The sequence below is a fragment of the Platalea leucorodia genome (genome assembly GCF_965183815.1).
Source record: "Platalea leucorodia genome assembly, chromosome: 12".
Classification (NCBI taxonomy): Eukaryota; Metazoa; Chordata; class Aves; order Pelecaniformes; family Threskiornithidae; genus Platalea; species Platalea leucorodia.
In genome coordinates this window covers 1,262,796-1,284,321 of record NC_138834.1, presented here as the reverse complement: position 1 = coordinate 1,284,321, position 21,526 = coordinate 1,262,796, and the positions used below count along the sequence as shown (strand labels likewise).

General features: G+C 45.3%; 1 protein-coding gene across 1 annotated transcript in view; it reads left to right on the top strand.

The window, feature by feature from the left end:
* The window catches only part of ARVCF (ARVCF delta catenin family member), a 169,114-nt gene that overhangs the window by 104,842 nt on the left and 42,746 nt on the right, over positions 1-21,526 (top strand). The window contains exons 7-9 of the mRNA XM_082325454.1: positions 12,823-12,940; positions 14,222-14,393; positions 21,076-21,147. Of these exons, the coding sequence (XP_082181580.1) occupies positions 12,823-12,940; positions 14,222-14,393; positions 21,076-21,147 (362 nt within the window). The remainder of the gene's footprint in view (positions 1-12,822; positions 12,941-14,221; positions 14,394-21,075; positions 21,148-21,526) is intronic.

Below are 21,526 nucleotides of genomic sequence, written 5' to 3'. Positions count from 1 at the left end.
TACTAGTGTCTCGTTTTCTAATGGTGTTCTGCAAGAGGAAATTAGTCATGGTGGGGGATAAAAGGATTATCTGAATGAACATGAGATTCTCCAGTAAGTGTAGACAATAAATTGATCATTAGTAGACTAACCTAATCCACATCGTAAGTTTTTATTAGTATGTGCGGTGCCCTGATCCACTTGAGCTTCTATATTCCAGGATAGCTTTGGGAGTTCTTTTGTTGGTTGGTTGGCGTTTGGTTTTTATTTTACAGTAGGGTACTGGTTTTACAGGGCACGCAAAAGCTTGTGCCACTTTGGACCTTTCATATTCTTAAAGGCTAATGAAGGGGGATGTGGAGCATAGCGGTACTGGGATATGTCAGAGAATTTGAACTTTTGGTAATTAAAAGTGGCCCTGATGCACTTCAGCTGCATCAGGACAGCAGCCAGTGAATGGTGACTGCTTCTGTTGTTGAGGGGGGAAATGTAGTTCAGTCCTTTCATCTGTAGCCTCTGCTGTCGGCGTCGTGGGACTGTGGGCTTCCTTGTGGGAAACCTGACGCTTCGGTCAGACTGGGGCAAGGTGGTTCGGTGCTTGGAAGTAGTTGCGTAAGGTAAATGGAGGCGTGATGGCAGGTTAGCAGGGAAAGGCGATCTGCAAAAGGTAGTTTGTTAACGTCTCTTTGCTGTGCCGTGGGGAGCAACCTCTTGCACAGGAAGAGGGAGAGCTGTCTTGCTGCCTCCTTACTTCTTGCAGTGAGATAAAGTGAGTCCAGGGCAACACAGAGCCAGGAGCAGGTGAGATATGAGCTGTCCTTCAGTTGAGCGGACTTCTCATTGCGATGTCGGTGCTATTACATGCCTTTTGTAGAGCGCTTCCGGATCTAGGGGTAAAAATGGACATATCAAAAGTAATTATCATTACTACTGTTGGAAATAATTTTGCATTGTTTTGTTGAAATCCTCTGCAGCTCATCCTTAAAAGCGCCAGCAAGATAAGATAGTTAACGCCAGCAGAGAATAAATTGTTGCAGCCATCTGTCTGACAGACGTCAGTGTTTAAAAACGCCTTTGCCTACTCTTTTCTTGTTGACACAGTAGCTGGTCCTAGAAATGCAGTTTTTCGTGAATAGAGCTTATTGCAGACGACAAACTGTTTACCAGTTTGGTATTTAATTGGGAGGTTAGTCCTCTTGACGGCGTGCCAGCCTCCTTTGTGCCCCGTGGAAGTGAGCCTCAGGTGTGCGCTGCGTTGTCTTCCAAAACAGCCGAGAGAAGCTTTGAACTTCTGAGGTTTCAATGTCCTTGCAGCTTAGATATCCAAGCAGAAGACGGGCATTACGCCTGCAGGACGGCAGTCGTTTCACTATCGTTTTTTCAGTTAATGAAGTTTATCAACAGACGTGGATGAGTTTGTTTCAGACTCAGGGATTCACAGCATGAACTGTCAGTTAATTATTTGTGCTTTTTCTTTTAACACTGCTTTCTGATCTTTACTTTGTTCTTAATGTAGGTCTCTCTTTTGATAACGTGGAGCCTTGGAAACACTTATTTCAAAATAATTGAAAACAAGTAATTAAAAAAAAAAAAAAAAAAAACCACCAACACTTATTTGCCTTTATCTCTTCTTAAAATCCCAATCCATCCCATTTTCCTTTCCAGTCCTATCCTGTCTACAATACTTTTTTTTTCCTGTGTAATTCATTAGTCTCTTTCCCTCCTCACTTGCGGAGTTCAGGTGCTTGTGTAGGGCCAGGGCCGAGCAGGGCAGGGTGCGTTGCGTCCTACGGAGTCAACTCGGACGGCTTGTGCCAAGGGGGGATTCACGCCTGGGGTTAGTGGCACAGAGCGCGTAGTGCTGCGGGCATGTGGGATGGAAGGATGCTTTAGCAGAGGGGTCAGTGACTGGGGCCAGTGTCTTAGCAGACCTTTGTACCTGCACCGGAGTTGCTTTACCTGGGAATTAACTTTGCAAGATAAGAGCTATGATCCATGCACTCTTTTGCCTCTTACCCAAAGCTAAGGTAGCTGACTGGTGCTGTATAGCCCTGATTTCTGCCCGCTTTCTAAAGTAACAAAAATCCATATGTGTTGCTCGACGTTGATTTTAGTCTGTGTGGCCAAGGGACTTGCACTGAGGGACGGATCTGTCTGAGCTGCTGTTTGAGAAAGCCTTGTGCGTGATACTGAGTAATGTTGGGCCTCGTGGTTTACAAGCTGGAAATCGGAGAAACTGTGCAAAGTTTGTTATCGTCAAGAATGCCGTTCAAATACTCTCTCTTTTGTCATCGGTTAAATAACTCTGGGATTACCTATGAGACTTAGTGATGCCCACCCCAAACTACCATAGCTAACTGACAACGTGTACGTAGCCAGTAAGAATCAAGGGGAAAAAAGGCAACTGGTTAAGGTTTATATTGGCTTTGGAGCCCAGTGTTTATTTTAAGGGCTCCTCCTGAAGTCAAGCCTTCTCCCTTGACTGTGGCCATCGTAGGGATCTTTTGAATCCTGATATCATCTGGAACACGACGGGTGGGTTCCTGTGCCTTGCCGCTCTCTACTTGACTTGCCAAAAACTCTCTTCAAACAAATGTTTTGGGAATCCTGTATTCCCCTTTGCCAAATAAAGACTTGGCAGCACAGCCAATTTGCAGACTATCATCCGGTAATGAAATTTATTGCATGCTTTTTCTGTAGTCTTTACCAAGAAGGACTGAAGTTTTCAGTAACTAGTGCAGGTGATGATAATTTTGTCTCCATTCTTGTCCTGAGATCAGGAAAAAGGTGTTTCCTCTTCCATTGCTGTGTTTTGTTTATAGGGGCAGACCCAATATGATGAATGAATCTGCCATGTCTGTAATAATTTCACTACTTAAAATGATCATGAGCCTTGTGACAGATGCTACTATGGGTGTAATTTTATAAAATAGAGGTATTCTTATATTCTGTTGAACCTGTTGAGAGAAACAGGTATGGTGGAAATCTGGAAAGGAACAGTAAAAAACGAAGCAAAGATTGATTTATTGAAATTAAGTGGATTTTTGGTTATGGAAAAATAGGTCTGGGGAAGAAGTAAGGAAGACACTTGCTAGGAGAATCATTAAATATGTACAGATGTTCCTTTATTTCATTTGGAGTACAAGTTTCATGTCTTCATATTGTATTTTATTCTTTTAGGTGTGTGGAGAATGTCTCCTCTAGTTACTGTCTGTCTTTTTCTTTAAACCCCTCTATCCCTACTGGGATTTGCAATCCAGAAGCATTTGTTTTTAAATTGTACTCTCCTCCGGTTCAAATAACGTCATGATTTGGTGCATCTTAACAAGGCCATTTCGTGATCCTTCCTACAACTTTGACCAAGACACGACGGTGCTTTAGGAGAGGAGCACCGGAGGAACGGCCTGCGGGACTGGTGGAGCTAAGGCTGGCTGGCGTGCACCCGGGCAGTGCTGGAGACCTTCGCTGGGTCTCCGGGTTCCTCCCAAGGCGCTTCGCTGCTCTGGGGGCCCGTGCCGCCCGCGGGGGCCGAGCGCCGCTGCAGCCGCGTTACCTTCCTTGTTTTCTGTGCAGACATCCGCCGTGATTCCTAGTTCTCTGGAAGCAGCAAGGATTTTAATGGTTTAAAAATGAAATTCATTCTGGGCTTAATTGATGTTTTCTGCCTAATTACTTTTAATTCTCCCTTGGATTTCTTCACCTCTGAAAGGACAGAGTAGAACTTAGTTACTAAATTGCCAACTTTCTAGCCTGATTCCTGTGCTAAACTGACCTGCTGTCAACGAATGTTAAATGAATTAATTTGCATAGCAAACAGATGCAAAGTGCTCCTTTTTCCAGGGTACCATCTGTAGTTGCCGCATTTCTTGTCAATTCTCCAAGTACACAGAAATTCGCATTCACAAATAGCCTCAGGGTTCAGAGACCTGGCCCTGGGTGTACGAACACAAACAAACTGCACCCACTTGACTTCCACTGAAAACATGCATTCTTCAGATTGAAATTGCACATAACAGCTTGTCCAACATCAGCTCCTGAGAAGAGAAGGGACAACCTGGCGGCCCGAGCTGTAACTCTTGAGAAGTACGGATTTAATTGCTGTTCTGCTACTCTTCTGGCCTAATCACAGGCAAGATTAATGGCATAAACCTTTTGGTGGTCTAATTTTTAATAGCCCTGTCTCCTTCTGGGTTTGGGGAGATTCGGGCTCCTAGGTGCCTGAGTGGATCTGGACTTCGGTCACTGATCTTCACTTCCCTGTCTGCAGCGTGGGACCGGCACCTCTGTCCTTACCTTCCCCCGAAGCTGGCAAATACCAGTAGTTCAGGGGTTGCGAAGCGGTTGGTCCTAGCGACAACAACTGGGAATAAGCACCTCCTGTAGACAGAAAGTAAGAGTTTGGTCCGATGGAATCAAAACCTAAGAGTTTTGGTAAGCGTGAGATACGATGTTTGAAGACATGAGATAAGGACTCGGTAGATTCAAAGCCGAAAACATGCTCCACCAGGATGAGAAATGATGTATAAGTATCTGCAGGCTCCTGTTACTTTTATGTACTTCAGAGGAAAGAGGACTGCAGGAGCTTGACGGTAAATCATTAATACTTGGGATGTGCTAAATAGAGTTTTTGTATGAGAATGTTTTAAGCCTTTTTCTGAGGAGGACAGAACGTTAAGGTACTTGCATGTACATCTTGTCCTGCTGATGGAACTTGCACTGCTTAACGGTAATGAACTCGTTCCTCGAGTCCTAACGTCTCTATATACTTGTGAATATACGTACGCGTGCATGCAAACACCTACAGCACGCGCTGTTTGTAGCAGGCGTCTGTGCATCTTTGAGGCACACGGAGGTGAAGGTTTGTCAAACAAAACCTGTGGTCTTGTTTTGGCAGAAAAGTTCTCTCTCTGCACCGTGGAAAGGATTACGTGAGTGTGTCCATTTTTTTTTTTTTTCCCATCTCTGCATTCTGAATTTGAGGAAGGAACGGAAGATAGGCTGTCAAAGCCAGGTGCTTATGCCCTCCTTTCTTATTAATGATTAATGTATGGCTTTTCTCTGAAGAAAAGTGCTTGGGAATTAGAGCTTTTGAAGTGAATTACCTTCAAGCTCTATCCATCTTTAAATCCTGCAGGCGTGATACTAGTATGTGGTGACAGTCGCGTACTGTTTGTGCTGCCTGCGCTCTCCTGCACCCGAGGCAGCCTTCATCCCCAAGCGACTGGAGCACGAAGGCGCGTCGGCGCGGCCCTTTCGCCGGGAGGAGCGGGGCGCGGGAGGCGAGGCTCAGGTGATGCTGCTACAGCGCTGCCAGCCGAGCTGCCCTTAGCGGCGGGGGAGCTTTGCTTGCTGAAGCATGGCAGGACGGCAAAGATAGGTAAATGTGAGGTTTCAGGTGCTGACTTTTATTTTCTCTTTTTTTATCAGCAGCGAATTAGTAATTGAGCTTCACGAGTCTAGCATTAGTACAGAGCCCTCCTTGCGGCAGCTACGTTTCCCCCCGCTCCAAGAAGGATTCTTTGGCAAAGTCGTTCGGTTGACTTTTCCTCTCAGTCGGTGTGCTCCCCTGTCATAGTTCAAGTGGTCCGTTTGTATGCTTTCGCAGGGCGGTGGTTTAACGCAGGAGGCCTGGACAGGACCGCTCTCAAAGCTCAGCACTTCCCCGTCCCGCCCGCTGTGCTGCGGGGCCGGCGCGCTCGTATTGTGTCCGTGCTGGCTTCGGCCTTCGGGAGATGCTGCTCCAGAAACTGGAGCTAACGATGCTGTCGGCGTTTTGTTGTGCGACAGGTAATTTGGAACTGGACTTCCAGCAAAGGAATAGTTTCAGAAGGAGATAAAAACTGAACAGAAATTTGCTTGTGAATCTTCACTTCGGAGGCAGCAAGCAGCTCGGAAAAGGGGAGCAGCTTATCTGCCCAACCCAGACTGGAAAAACACCAACTCAAATTAAAAACCTGCACAATGGAGAGGAGTGAGCGAAGGCAGTTTCTTAATTAGCTTACTGATACTGTGCAGGATCACAGCATACGGCTGTCCTGGGGCTTATACGATGAGCAGAGCGTTTAATTCGTGCTAGTAAGGAGCTGTTAGGGTTCCTCCTGACAGTTCCTGATGTTTAGCTTGTAATATAAATAAATTATGCATAGATTTTAGCAGCAGAGACATAACCTAGTTACATGCAACCTTAATGCTTTACAATCAAATCTGAAGTATAAATTTAAAGTTGTGCACTTGCTTATTGCCTTCTGTCATTCCTTAGGAATGAATCTAGGTCCCTTCTCCCTTGGCTGTCAGCGAAGGGAATCTACAAAAACGTCTGTCACTGTGGTGGGATGAAGAGCAAGACTGAAGCAAAGCTCACTGCAGTCACCGTAATGGACGTAGTTTGCTTTGGAAAGCATGTGAGCCGTGATCCTTTATTAGATAAATACTGCCTCGCTTTTGTATTTTTGGGATTTCTTTTCACATTGCAATAACCCTGTGTGATAAAGCAAGCAGAGCCCCTTAGCCTTTCCTTCAAGCAGAGACTGGAATAATTTGAAAGCTAAGTAGCTGCTGGGCATTGTGGAATTCTTGTGTAGTGCGTTTCTGCATCGTTTTGCATTACAGGAGAGCAACCTAAGGCCCTCCAAGTAGGTCATGCAGGAGGTAAGCAGTCAGCGTTTTACAGAAAAGGCGTTACACAGTGTTTTGGATCTAGGAAGCCACATGACAAAGGATGGACTTGACATCTGTACCTTGTTACCTGTACTGCCGGCTGTTGAGCCCGTGCTTATTGCAGGGAGCTCTTGTAGACAGCGCTGACATGAATGAGACACCCGACAGCGTGCTTTGTACATCTTTTGCTCTATGCCAGTGTCGCTGGAGCACAGACTAAGCCTGGAAAGTCCTTTTTCAGGGGTGGCTTTTGGTACGTCCTCTTTTGAGCATTTGACCAGCTAAACAAAACCAATCCCTTTATTCAAGTAGCTGGAAGGGTTTTACAGGCAAGGCAACCGGGGCTGCTCCGCTGCTTCTCTTGGGGCCTAGCTGGTCAGCGGGTGCTGAAGCGGAGCAGAAGCCTCCGGTGGGATCTCCTGCCCCGATCCGACACACCTTTTCTCAGTTGAACGGCTGCTCCCTACCTAACATCCCCATCAGTAGAGCTCCTCTGTCTTTCTGCTCATTTCATTTGGACTTTGGCTTCTTGCTGTTTTCTTTGCCATGTTCTCTGCTTGATTTCTGGTTCAGCTGCCTGTTGCCAAACTCCACGGTGTTGTACAGGGCCCTCTGACCAGTGCTGCCTGGATCAGGCTATCTTTGTGTCACAGGCAGCTTCTTTCTTTTTCTCTCTCCTTTTCAGAACAATGAACTTAATACCAATTAAACTTCCTGGTATTTCATGTGAACTGAAGTATGGAATTCATTCTATTTCTGCATGAAACGATGGAGTGATTTTAAAATGTTATATATTCCTCCTCTGGGACATTCAGTACCTAGAAATACGCTCAGAAATAGAGTACGTTTACTGCACCTATTATTTATCAATCTCCTTTGGCTAACGTCCAAATAAAAATTTCTTAATAGTGAAGCAAAGTGTGGGTGTGGAAGGATGTTTTTATAGCAAGGGTTCTGGCTGTCAGAGTAGGTGGACAGAACAACTAATATATTTAAATTAGACTTGAGAGAACCTTGTAGTTTTTGTTATCAGCTGAAGTGTGTAAAACTCCGCGTCCGGACAGCGAGGCCCCGGGGATGGCGTGAGTCGGGTCTCGCGAGGTGTGTGCAGCGCCCGTCGGCTCCACCTCGGCACCGCCGAACTCGGCCCGCTTGTGCGTGCCGCTGGCTCGGCGCGCTGGGAAACGCCGGTCATTTGTAGCTCTGGCTTGTACCGTCACAGGTATCCTTACCCTCTTCAGCAGCGCTGAGGCAGACTGGACAGCAGCCAGTGTTACTTTCTAGCCTGGCAATACAAAAATAGCTATTAGAAGGTTTTTTACAATAGTAAAAAGTAGGATTCGTTTGGGCCATCAGCTTCTCACTGCCCCAGCTTCAGGTCTCATCCACGCTTCCTCCAGAGAAAGGTGGAAACGTTACTAAGAGATCTTAAAAATTTCCAGTTCAGCTTTCTATTTATATCAGAAACAAAGTCCCCAACCCGTTGTCTTCGTCCCCAGCTGGGTCTCTGAACAAAGTGCGTTTGACACCCGCTGAACGGAAGCGGGATGGTAGGTGTTCACCAGCGCGCTGACCTCGGCTTCCAGCTTCCCCTGCAGCCCCGCGGGGTAACAGCTGCTGGCCCTTTGCAGCCGGGGCAGGCACAGCAACAGTCTTGGAAATACGAGTTTTAATGTGCAGAGAAAATACGTGTCTCTCTGATGCGTGTATTTTCAAGTTTCTCTTTATCATTAAAAAAAAAAAAAAACACAAAGCACCAACCCAGAAGCTCTCCGTGTCTCCACTCAATCTTTCAGATTGTTAGGGAGAGCGCGGTGGGGGCATTGCTACGTGATTTGCATTGAAACAGTGCAAATTAAGTGCCGTGCATTTAATTGCTTTTAAATCTTTTCTCTTGAGGATAATTTTGGTGTGTGGCACAGACAGTGGTAATAGCTCACCTATCCTAGAGGTGATGAATACCAACTCTGTTCTGCAGCTGTAAATGTAACTTTCAGACTTGCATATCGTTAAGACTATTTGGTGATAATGATAACCCTGTCTGAAGCATGAGCAGATTTCCCAGCACATTCCCCGCCATTCTCTGAACTCTTTAATACCAACAGACTGGATTCCTAGCCTGATGTGTTTCTATGCTGGTAGGTATTTACTTTTATTTAACATTTATTTAGTGCTCCTCTGTTTTGTTTTCCCAGGGAAAGCATATATTTGAACATCCTTATAAATCCTCTTTCACCAGTCCTATCTACAGGCTGGACTCCAAGAATTTGAGGGAGAATCCAGATCGCTTTTTCCAGCTAAAGGCTGGGGATTTAAAATCTCTGGAATGAGATTTGTGCTTTACTGTTTTACAAAAAAATCAGTCATACAGTTGGTGTCCTTCCTGTGTCCTTGGAGTATCATGGACAGTAATTCCACACCTTGTTCCTAGAATTGCTCTTTGGAGTGTATCGTATATATTTACATTAAGCACAGTGTGAAGCTTTCTATTACCCTTTGCAGTGTGATGTGCGAAAGATACTATTGTTGGTTTTAAAATACGTTTTTCATTTAATGGACTCTTGGAAAAGTATTGAAGAACAGGGAAAGCCAGGGAAAGCAGCAGAGGCCTCTCTGGGGGCGAGGAGACAGGCAAGGGAAGCAGGCTGCCCAGGACCCCGGGGATGAATGGCAGGTATTACTTGTCACTGTGTGTGTAAAAGCAGTTTGGGAAGTTCCTCCTCCCCATTCCCACCCATTTGAACAGGCAGTCAACTTTATTTTCATTTATAACAGGATTTTGCCTATCATCAGTGCCTCAGAAGCCCCGCAGAGTTCCTGGTTCAAGTTGTTCAAACTTAAAAAGTATTTTTGACTTCATCTGTAGAGGTTCTTTATGTTAAACTGCCCCAGCAAGCAAGTCGCTGAGAAAATGTGTTTAATTCCAAAATCTTTGGGCCGTTCCAGTTGTTGCATGGCAGCCTAGCTCCTAAGTAACGGAGTTAACAAGCAGCTTGGCTAGGGTTTTGGCTTCCAATTTTTCTATTCTGTGTCTTGTATCAAACACTCCATCCACTGAAGAATTAATTTTCTTCTGATATAAAATGATGCTTGTCTAATGTGTAGAAAAGTTCAGTGAAAAGCAAAACTCCCTGCTTTGTCCCAGTCTGGATGCCAGTGCTGGGTGTCTCTGTTGCGCGAGGCCTACGGATGGATCCTCTGCTAGCGTCTGCTGGACTCCGTCGCAGATTTGTTGACGTTCATCGCTCTTGAAAGAAGGGTGTTTAGAAACTTGGCTTTGCAAGTTCCCTTTGGAACATGATTTAGTTATGTCTTTCATTCTGTAACGTGTAATAGATCTGTAAGATGCATCGACAACAATTCCAGTGCAGGTGTGAAACTGGAGGAGATTTTTCCTGACTCTAGTCAGCGGAGCGTGATACCAGGTTGGCTGTTCCCTTGCAGTTTCTGTCCTTTTTAATGACCAGCACTAGCTCTCCTGTAGCATGGAGACAAAAGTGATTACACGAACAGTCCCTCCTGAAGACCCAAGATGTGAATTTGACTGATGACTTCCAGGTGATGTTTTTAGAGGAGGCAGATAGTATAGAGCCTTAACACCCCAAGACAGAAATGCAGCCTGGCATTCTCCTGGGTTGCAGGAGCTTTTCAAGGTTGCTCTGGATCACGGAAGGGAAGCCTGGGAGCACTTCTCCTGGGGTTGCCAGATGAGAACTTTCTCAAAGCGTACTGTCTTCGTTTTCACCGTGCCTGCCTTTGCTTAGCGCGCAGGGATGTTTGGCGTACTTGTGCATGTATCTGAAACGCAAATATTCCCATGGGAACTGGGAGATTTTCGCTGCCTTTTGCAGTGTTGGAGCAGCAGAGAGCAGACTGTGAAGCAGGTGCTGATCTCCCGGGGCTTAGTCTTTGAGATCTGTGTTGCCTAGGCTCCTGTGGAGAAGAATGTGAGCTGAGCTCTCCAGAAGGGCCTGGGCCATAGTTACAGACAGGAAAATGGGTTTTGTTGTTCCGTGTTAGATAAGTCCCATGGGCTGCAGGAATCTCATTACCCAAGGAGGGAGGACTAGCGGAATCCCAAGAGTGCTGGGGAGATGTTTCTGCATGAGATGCTCATAAGGATACGTTTTCTGATGTGTTAGTTACAACATTAAAACTGCAAAGTTTGATGTCCGGATAACTTATTCGTAGCATTAATTAGCTATTAATTTGATCCTGCAGAGTTTTCATGCTTATTTATGTGTGATATATGTGGGAATTTTTTCTTGAGGCATTCATTTTCCATAAATTTTTCTATAGTTGAAGATACAGCAAGCCACACTCCTACTGATGCACTTTTATAGTATCTTTTTCAATTAGAACCTTATCAATGTCTACCTTAGTATTAATCCTAATACAGATCAAGAAATAAGAAAGCAGGATACAAAATACTGTGATGCTGTCGATAACCAAAGCAGTGAAACAAAGGTGCAGTAGCACAAAAGGACCATGGAAAAATCTCTTGTGGATGGGGCAAGAAAGGCGTGAAGGATTTTTTTTTTTTTTTGCAAAATTTGATTTGTTTATTTTTTGAAGTCTGCAAGCGTTTCTTGTGTATTTTAGCTCTCTATTTCTAAGACTTAATGAGGGAATAAGAAATGTGATACACAGCTCCAGATAAGACCATTTTTAGTGTATTTCTGTCACCCTCAAGCTTAATAAGTAATGTTCCACTTTAATGGATGTGCTTGGAGGTGGAGCTGCTATCGCTTATTGTTATAACTCCTGAAAGGTATCACAGAGAATTTGAATTCTAATTTCAGTTTCATAAAGCCTTTACATTAAAACTCACATTTGGGCTTTTGCTACAAAAGGATTAGTACAGCTGGAGATGGAAAAACAGCATGTAGAATTCCCTCTTCCATATATGCTGTGGAATCATATTTTAATATCCACTTTACCTGCCTTCTGTCGGCCATTGCTAGAGGTGAGGCTGTGTGTTAGGATTTGGGGAAAGGATTCATCTATCTATGCATTTCATTTGTGTTCTTAATTGAAAGTTAATGTGCTGTTACAGCAACCAGCTCTCAATTAAGTGTCTTCAAATTTTGAGAGGTCTCTAAGAAAATGTGGGGTTTTTTTCCTAGGTATCCAATTAACAGACCAGCCTGCCTGGGTGATGGGGGACATGGGAGGGGACCATGATTGATTTGTTAATTACTTGGAGATTGGCAGTCCCTCTAGTTAGTTAAAAAGAAAAACTGGCTGCACGATCCTGATAGCAGAAGGTAATCATTGTGTCCTGGGCTTTTCAGAGCTAACCTTACACCGGTTTGTAGAATTCAGAGACCCTGAAAGCTGAAAGGTTGGCTGTGGTGGTGTCGAAATTAGTGCATTTCAGCTCTGAGAAAACTTGCCATATAGGTTTTGCCAGCGAGCAATATTAAGAATAATTTTGTCACTTCATCCTCACCCCTAAAAAAGAAAAATAAATATTTAAAAAAAGGAGAAGAGAAAAAAAAAAAGGAGCATTTGGAAAACTGACTTGAATTTCATTTATTTACTGGGTAATGGCCGGTTGATGCTTATGCAAGGCTGGGGCTTCAGTATGTAGTGTGGATGCTCACTGGACAAGAGAGACGAAGTTCATAGCTCCCTCTAACAATTTCTGCAGTCGTTCATATGAGCAACTTCAACAGCTCCGAGTAGCCTTCCGCTGCTCGCTCTCACGTCTCCTGCCTGTGCCATTCTCTTGTGCAATGCTTTGAGAAATCTAAAGCCATGTAACCCTACTGACTGTCGTCTTTTACTTTCTAAATGTGACCGACCCAGGCTTTGTGCTGAATCTGCTGTAGACAGTGTGAAAGGCGGGCTTTAAACTGGGTGGCAGGAGCTTCCAGTTTGCGTATTGTTTGCCCTGAGGACTCCTGTCCAGTTTAAGGGCTATCCCTGGCCTCGCCAGCAAGTCAGAAAAATGCGTTCATAGGCAGCTCTGTGGCTGTGTTCCCCTTGTCGTTCAGATTCAGGGAGTTGCAGATATGCGTTGCCCATATTTTACTGAGATTTAATAGGATTGTCAGACGACTTTGCCTCCAAAGTGTTCATCCAAGGTAATGAGTTCTTAATAATCGTAGTATAAATCGACGCACCTTTAACTTCATGGTGAAGGTTAGAGGGCTAAACTTTCTTTTAAATCTCTCCTGTTAGGAATGTGAGTTCAGATGGAGCAGAAGCACGCAGAAGACTGCGGGAGTGTGATGGCTTGGTGGATGCCCTCCTTCACGCTCTACGGTCTGCAGTTGGCAAGAAGGATACAGACAATAAGGTGAACTTGAGTATTAAAACCTAATGGATGTTTCCATTAATTTAGGCTGAAGAGTTGCACTGGGATCTGACTTCTGTTTGCTAGTATCAGAACGGGATTATGCTTGCCTCAGAAAATATAGTAATTATCTTCCTTCCATCTCTGTCGTGATATCCATGGTACTGCTGCTGGGGTATCGGCATGATGCTGCTGTTACCTTGTGTGGCTAATGAGGTGAGCAAGGCGAGTGCCTGTGGTAGGTGGGGAGAGTCGTCCTTTATTATTGTCAGTGGCGTTATTGCTGCTGTTCTGCATTAGCTAATTGACATTTGTAAGTGCAGTCTCCAAATCAGAATTGAGTCCCATTGTATTGTGGTTTGCACAACACCAGCAAAGGAGTCAGTTCCCATTTTAAAGACTTTATTCAGCACCGTTTCTAAAGACTGTAGTGGTTACACATTAAGATATGTCTTCAGACCTGCAGCACTTTCATTGTGGCTTTTTTTTTTAGGGGCAGATTTTGATTAATCTGTTTTTATCATCATCTCATCCTGTGGTGCTTAAAAGCATATTTATATGCATAAGGAATATCAGAAGTTTAACCTGTTTAAAAAAGAAAAAGCATGCTATTGCTTTATAACACCAATAAGGCTTGTAAAGCATTGTTATTTTATTCTTTTTGAGTCCCACAATGTGATGGACTGTACAAGGGAATTACAAAGCCCTGTCACTTAATCAGATAATTTTGGAAGTGGATTTTGTGCCCACCTGGTGGTTTCCATTACAACCTACAGAGCATTGCTCTTGTCGGAACCTGATGTGCTATGGATTAGCTATTACTACAGGACAACGTGTGGTCTCATTGAAATCCTCACAAGGCCTAGGTTTTGACCCAGAGAAAAATTAATAAAAGGGGCCCCTTGGGAATTATAAAGGTTGGAAGAATGAGAGAGAGGCTTATTTTAAAATAAGATCCTTATATGATCATTTTCCTCCATGCATTTGATCTTTTGGTGAATTGTATTCTTTATGTAAGATCAGGTGGTATTTTTGATTAGAGAGTTTTCATTTTTAATGGGTACTATTTATGAAGCGCTTCACTTTTGGAAAAATAAAATTGGTTCTAGAACAAGAACGAACCTTAATTTAAGGGGTCTTGACTAAATCTTCCTTGAAAGCTACGTTCTTTTCCTGGGGCAGGTGGGCTTTTTTTAAATTCCCCCAAACCCTCCACTCTATAATACAATGGTTTGCAAATAAGAGGGTGCAAGACTTATTGTAACATAAATTTCTCTGTAACAGTCTGTGGAGAACTGTGTGTGCATCATGCGGAACCTTTCCTATCATGTCCACAAAGAGGTCCCCGGAGCTGAAAAGTACCAAGAGCCAGACGCCAGTCAGACTACAGGCACGGGAGGCTCTCAGAAGAAGAAGAAAGATGATGCTGGTTGTTTTGGTGGGAAAAAAGCTAAAGGTATGTGTTGCAGCGAGCTCAGAACTGGGAACGGATTTGGGGGTAAATTTTGCTCTTGCAAGCACATTCATCACGCGGGTTTAGTGATGCATTTTGTGGAGGTACGTGTTTGTAGTGTTGTGGCATGTGTTCATCTCCCTTGTTGCATTGCTACTAGATATTTGGGGATTTTGTCCACAATTGCTATAGTTTTCTCTGGCTTTAAATAGGAGTGGTGCATGACGCTCTGCTGTTGGACGAAGGTGGATGTGCTCTGCCTCTCCCCTGCCTTGCTGTGTTCTTGCATCTGTCCAGTCTATGCTCAGTCCGCTTGCTTGGCTGTGCAGCATGTGTCGCGGCCGCTGGAAGCCAGGCCAGCACGCGTCCGTCCCCGTGCATGGTAGTCCTCTCTGTACGCCTTCCGTGCCTCCAGTCTCTTGCATTTGAAAACAAACTAAAAGCCTACCCTCCCACTCACAACCCAAACATACAACCTCCCAGTTCTGTCACTCTTTCAGTAATTTAAATTGCAAACATGATTTTGTAGCTTTTAATTGTCAGTCACTTTTAGACCTGTTCTCTCCTCTGGGGCATGAGTGTTGCAAATGAGTTTCATTACAAGAGAGGATTAATAGTCTCAGTAACCCCCCTTCCATCTTCCCTTTAGAAAGAGACGCTCAAATTATATCTGTTTTCTTTGTTGTTTTAGAGAAATGACTATTCTAGACTGAATTCTGAGATAATTAACTCCATTTTCTGTCTAGGCTCCATTCTCCTCATTCATGTGTACTCACATCCTGGCTTACTATTTATAGCCAGGTCTAAGGAAGGTTTTGGTCCTGAAAAGCTGATATGGAGCTGTTTGAACTTGACGGACTGTGTGCTGCACATTACTCTTCCTTTGATCTGACCTGTACCTGTTATTGAAATGTTACGTGTTTCCATATGTGTTAGGGAAGTCATCACAGTGTGAACTTGCTTTTGCAGACTAGTCTGTCATTAACTAGATTGAAACAGTGTTTAAAAACAAATAAAATAAAAAATTGATGGGAATCTTTTAATGACTGGGGGGAAAAACCGAAGAAAGAATTTTACCTGCCTGGCCAGCCTGTTCTCACAGCGAATGACTGAAACTTCAGCGTGATATCCTTTGGAAACCTTGAACCTGTGCTGACCCGAGCCTGTTCCCCGCCACCTGCGGTCCCCGTTGTTCTGCTGCTAGGGAGCAACACAGTCCGCGAGAGCAATTTTAGACACGAAAGCTGTGAGCGTGCGCTGCGGGAGGAGCGGAGCTGATGGGGAACCGTCAGCGTCCTCTTGACGAGGGTGCGAAGAGCGCTGGGGTGGCTGTGCTCTGTCGGGCGCCTGCCTCCCCCCTGGGGCCGGCCCCGACGCGCCCTCGCGTCCGCACGCCCCCATGGCTCCGGTTGATCAGCCAAAGCATCTGATCCTGTCTTTTTGGACAAATTGGGCTCAAAATCACCTGACGCTGAGGATGAACCCCCGTTTCAGCGAGCGATGCAGGCGCTCCGTGACAGCTCCGTTTGGCTCTGCGTGTGCCGCAGGAAATGACCATTTCCAAAGTATATTTTAACGTTTTTTTTCCCCCTTTGCAGTGCTCTCTTTAAAGTGTGCTGCTCTCTAGAGGGAAATCAACCGGTAATAATGCTGAGCTCGCAGCTGGTAGTATGTAGATCAGAAGGATAGAGGGGGACAGGCAACTGTTGTGTTTAAAAAAAAAAAAAAAAAAATTAAAATCCATTAATAAATGGGCTTTTAAAATCATAAAGAGAAACTTCCTTTTCTCACTGTTAAATTTATGTGAATACCTTGTTGAACCTACCTTAATTTTCTCAGTCTAGGACTTCAAAAAAATAGATCGATTCTCTCCCCCTCTTGTTCACTTAATCTTGCAGTGTTTCCATGTTTATTTTATTTTGTTTCATGGTCATTGATCACAGCATTTCCAACACCTCTGCAAAGGGCTAGTCACCCTCCTGTCCCCTCAATTCTGTGAGCACTTTTTCATTTAATGAAAAGAGGAAGAAAAAAAATGCCGTGCAGATAAAGACTGTTTTTCCAGCAGGAACAAAAGGGAGAAAGTGGAATATCTTGGTTTGGTTTGTTTTTTTAACTGATGAAAGTTCTGTAGTATTCTTGTAATACTCAGGTTCTGAACCTATTCTGTGAAATTCTGCTTCTCTGTGACTGTTCCTTTGTATTTTCTTCCTTCCTGTAAATTTTTGTTTTTCTTTTGCTGCTTTTCTGGTAATTAGAGGAGTGGTTCAATCAAGGTGAGTCTTTGCAATACTTTCTTTTCATCATCGCCATAATATGCTTTGTTCAGCTTTTACATGCAAGGCTAAGAGCTGAGATCAAAGTCTTGTTCATTCACCTTCCCTGCTCCCCCCGTGCATCCTCCTGTTCATTTCAGTAGGCATGGAAATCCTCTAATTGAGTGAGCATTTTCAGTTTGGTCTTCCCACACCAAGAACAGAGAAAACAAGGTTTTACTCATTCCTGGTGTCAGCGCAGTAAGGGAATTGATCTGCGACTGGCCTGGTAACCCCATGAGAGAGGGAACACCGAAGCGTGCAGGTTGCCTCACCGACCCCATCGTATCAAAGTACAGCTTTGCTCGCTGGTCTGGGTAGCAGGAGCCGGGAAGGCTCAGCAGCTTGGATGTGTATTCTCAGGGATCCCTGGTATTTTGGCTGCTTGGGCCTGCATGCCTGGGCTGCTGCATCTGTATTGCTGGCGCTCAGACTAGCTAGGTGAAGCTACCCCCAGTAAATGCCTCGGGGGATGCGCCCTGTAGTTTCCCAGCACAATAAGTAAAATTGCAATTGGAATACACACGGCTGAGGCTAAAGTTTGCCTCCCTGGCTTCTCAGCTGGGAAGTTGTTAGGCTGTGAGTGCCCGGGAGACTTGCACCGGTTGCTGAGCCTGATTCGGGGGTGAAGGGAGGGTCATTTTCAGGTTGTGACACTTGCTTCAGATCAATGGGTTCTGGAGGGTTGAGCCAAAGGAGAGATGTTGGGGGAAAAAAAACCCAAACCCTGATTGCTCCACCCAACAAACGGTGCTCGGCAGTGCTCTGCGAGGCCCCGCTTCCCGAGCGCGGCCGGCGGGCCCGGGGAGGATGGGCGCGTTGGCAAGCAGAGCTCAGCCCTTGCTTTCCACCCCTGCGCCGCAGCCCGGTTCAGCGGCTGCCTTACCAAACAAGCAGCGACTGCGGGGGGCGAGGGGGGATAGGAAGAGGCTCTTTCCCTTCAACTTTTTTTTCTTTTTTTTTAATCAGAAAGAAAGCGTTTGGGAATTAATGCTTCAGCAAAAATGGTCTAGCTAAACAGCTGTTTTGATTATCCGATAAAGCAAAATGACGTTTGAGGAAGATCAACAACATTATTAGTGGTTAATAACGCTGGGTCACACTTCAAAGTCCGTACTGAGTTTCTGACAGATTGAAAATGCCGAGGGTCATGTTTTCATTGTTTCTTACATAATGAAAAGTAGGGGGGGGAGAGGGAAAGAATTTTAATCCCACTGTTTCGGAGACGGTAAGTTGCATCTTGCACGCGCAAGGCTCGGGTCAGGCAGTTCTCCCAAACCCGAGCGCTGTGCCAGTTCCTGCAGCCAGGCCTCGTAAAACAGCCCTGTCAGCAGCCCTGCTCAGAGCTGCCTCTTGGCAAGGTTTGGAGCGGTGCTTCTGATCCAACAGCATCGTCTTTCCTCTGGCATACCTCGGGCTGGAAAATGTGGAGAGCGGGGAGGTGCAGGGAAGGGCAGAAATGGAAACGTACAAAAGCAGGTTCTTAAGCTTCTTTTCCGTCGCTGGCGCGGTCCTGTCGGCGTCCTCGCGCGCCAGCGTACGGACAGGCTGGAGCGGCAGCGCGGGGCTGTCGGAGCCGCAGAGGCTGGCGGCGGAGCTGGATTTCTCGTGATGTCGGTCAGGCCAGGGGGTGGCCGAGAGGGATGTAATTGGTAGGCTCTTGAGCTTTTGCTAAATTCGGTCATCTTTTTAGAAACTCAAACCAATATTTGTGGGTCCTGTGAAAATCAAATGGCAAAAATACCAGCTGGGCCGCAGAGTGAAACCTTTGCCTTCTAGATGGATTTCTTTTGGAGTCTTCTTACAGCTTGGTTACCTTCTCTGTGCAGGAAAGCCCTGAACAACATAGGTGCTTCAGGTATTTCTGAACCTGGCCCTTGCCCAATTTGATTAAGCAAGTAATTTGTAGAGTTGAAATCCCCTTGGTCAGAGCTCTGTGTTCTGAATTGCTTCCATTCCTAAACAGCTGGCAGCTTCTGCTTTGAACGGCCGTGGGTTCGCCTGCGGGGTGGGCTAGTTTCTCGGAGGGCCGAGAGACAAACTAGCAAAGGCTTGGTAGAAGGCGGCCGGTATTTGCAGTCTGGCCCAGAAACGGAGAGACAGCGACTGAAGATCACAGAGCAGCAGCGGAGCGTGCTGTCGTAATGAAAGATGGTTCGGTAAATAGGCAGCTGCTCCTGCACTGCCAAGCTCAAAAGCTGTAGCAGCCAACGCTGCTCTCCTGGACCATCTCTTCCCTAAGAAGCTGTGCACAAACACATACCACTTACTAAACAGTGCCCTAGGAAGAAGGGAACTCTTACGGTGCCATCTCAGTTTGGCAGGGCTAAGTACCAACCCCAACCTTTAATTTATAGCGAGAACTTCTGAAATGAGTAGTTGTGTTGAATAAGGTCTGGCTCCCTGAGTAAGTGTTCTGAGGTTTAAACTAGCTGATGCCAGAGACATGAAATTTGGGGTCATGTGAAAAAACAGTTTGTCCTACTTGTAGATAAGATGGAGTCACATTTATTGCTCTGCCTTAAGCCTGTAATCTTTCCTAAACACTGACTTCCTTCCTCCAATGTTGTTTTTCCTCCCTCTGCCCTGCTTTTTCCTGTCAATGCTCTGAGGGTCAGCAAGGGTTTGCAGCCAGTAACTGGGTTCAGCTGCCATTATGAAGTGTAATGTCCTTTGGTGATGCACAGCATTTTTTCTTTCTGGTATTTGGTTCCCCAAGCAACCTGTTTCTGGCGCTTTCATGGAGCGAAAACTTGATGGAGGGCTGCAAAATGCAGCTAATTCCCATCCCTCCCGCTAGAAAAGATACCTCCCCAAGGAGTGGCATGGTACCTAGCTGCATGACCTTTTGGCAGCGTGGATGGGCTTTTTCATACTCTGTATAATTAAGCAAGTTACTTCGGATGAACAGAATTTCCAGATGCATGTTTTGTTTTGCACAGTAGTTAGTTGGCTGGTATTCTGTGTTGGCATTTCAAAACAGAAGTGGGTGGTATTTCCAAAGAAAGGGAGGGGATGGAATACTGTCTTGAGGGGTTTTTCTTTCCTCTTGAGGTTCTTTCTAAATATTCATATTGGTATTTAAAAGCTCTATTTCTTCTCTATATAGTACTGCATACGTTTATCCTTTTGTCAAGAGGAAAGGTAGCGTGGCCCATTGAACTCGCTGTGCAGAAGCTGCACCGGCTCCCTGCTATAACTGGGCAGAGACTGGCTTTTCCCATCTCGTGACCTATTCCCAGTCTACAGTCAGACTAATCTCCACGTTACATTTTCAAGGACCGTCTTCCTGTTTGCTTTTAGGCATCCTGACTGGTGGAGCTTTCAGCCCTTTCTGTAAAGCGCCGTTAGCAGCCTGGTAGAGGCCCTGTTCAGAAGCCGCCTCTGGCAGCTTAAACTGTGTTGTTCTGAATTCATCCCATCGCACCTGCGTCCCCCGCTCTTGAGGGAAAGGGACTAAATAACTTGGTTTTCCCCCTCAAAATCATTTGGGGAAGCTAAATTGTGTGCCGCTGTCCTCGGAAGCCACGCAGATGCCTGCACTTCAAAATCTCTCTCTCTGCTGGCATGGGCCTGCTCGTCCCACAGCACCCGTGCCCCAGGCAGCGTCTCCCCTTGGGGGAGAGAAGGGGTTGAAAATGAACCCTTACCCTCCCCAGCTGTGTGCGTAACCTTGAATTCCCAACCCAACTAAAACTAAAGTCCAGGTTTTGTTCTGCTTTCTGTGAAGGATTGTGTAAATTTGTGTAAATAAAAGCTGATGTAATGGTTTGAAACTGTCTCGTAGCAAAAGCATGGAATTGTTTCCCTTAGTTTCTAATAAATAGTCAAAATGGCACTTTATTGATTGAAGGGCAATTCAAGGTTAAGTTGTTGGCTGCTGTCTGTACAACGTATTAAACCTAGGCCTCCCTGCCTGCTAGTGGCAACAGAACAGAGGCTGCAAGGCGAGCCTGTTCTGTAGGGCTCTGCTGCTCCCCTTCTGCTGCAGCTGAGCTTCAGACCAAAATTCCTCTGTGACAATAACAAGTCGATGCTGGGCTTCTGAGGGCAGGGCGTAGCTTTGCCACGGAGGGAAAGGGCACAATTTTCCAAGATTTTAAGCGCTCTTAAGACCCACTGAAATGCTAGTGCTAAGCGTACATGTGGATCGACCTGAAAGTAGCATGGATTTTTGTCCCTAAGTTGCTCGTGCTAAAACCACAGCTGTGCAGCTGGATTGCAAGTCAGATGTGTACAAATACGGGTAATAGTCTGTGATTTATATTCTGAGTCTCTATCTTCTCTCATCTTGTAGACGCATGTGACGGTAGCTTACCTGTCGGTATGCTGACAGTCTTTTCCATCTGTTGTCTTATTTTTTTGCACAGGAAAGAAGAATGGAGATTTGGACAGGAATTTTGATACACTCGATTTGCCTAAGCGGTCTGAAGCAGCAAAAGGTAATGCTAATATGTTTGCTTTTGGAAATAACAAGTAGCCTGGGAGCTGAGGCTTTTAAAGGAACTTGAGATGTGAGCATATAATCAAAAATAAAAGAAATAATAGATGTGTCATTGCTTGTTGTTCTCTAGTATTCAATACTGGATATAACCAGCTTTTTTATAAAGCTGCTAAATAGGTGGGATCTTGTAGAAGCCCGTCTGATTTGGTGTTGGGTGATTGTAACTCCATAGAGGGGTGAGTGCATGCTCTCTTCCTTCACAACTCTATTTGCAAATTGCCTGCACCAGATGTGAACGTAAGGAGTTAGGAAATGCATTAGGTGAGCGTACTTAGCACTAACCTTTTCCCCGCCCTGGCATCTCTGTATTTCTTCAG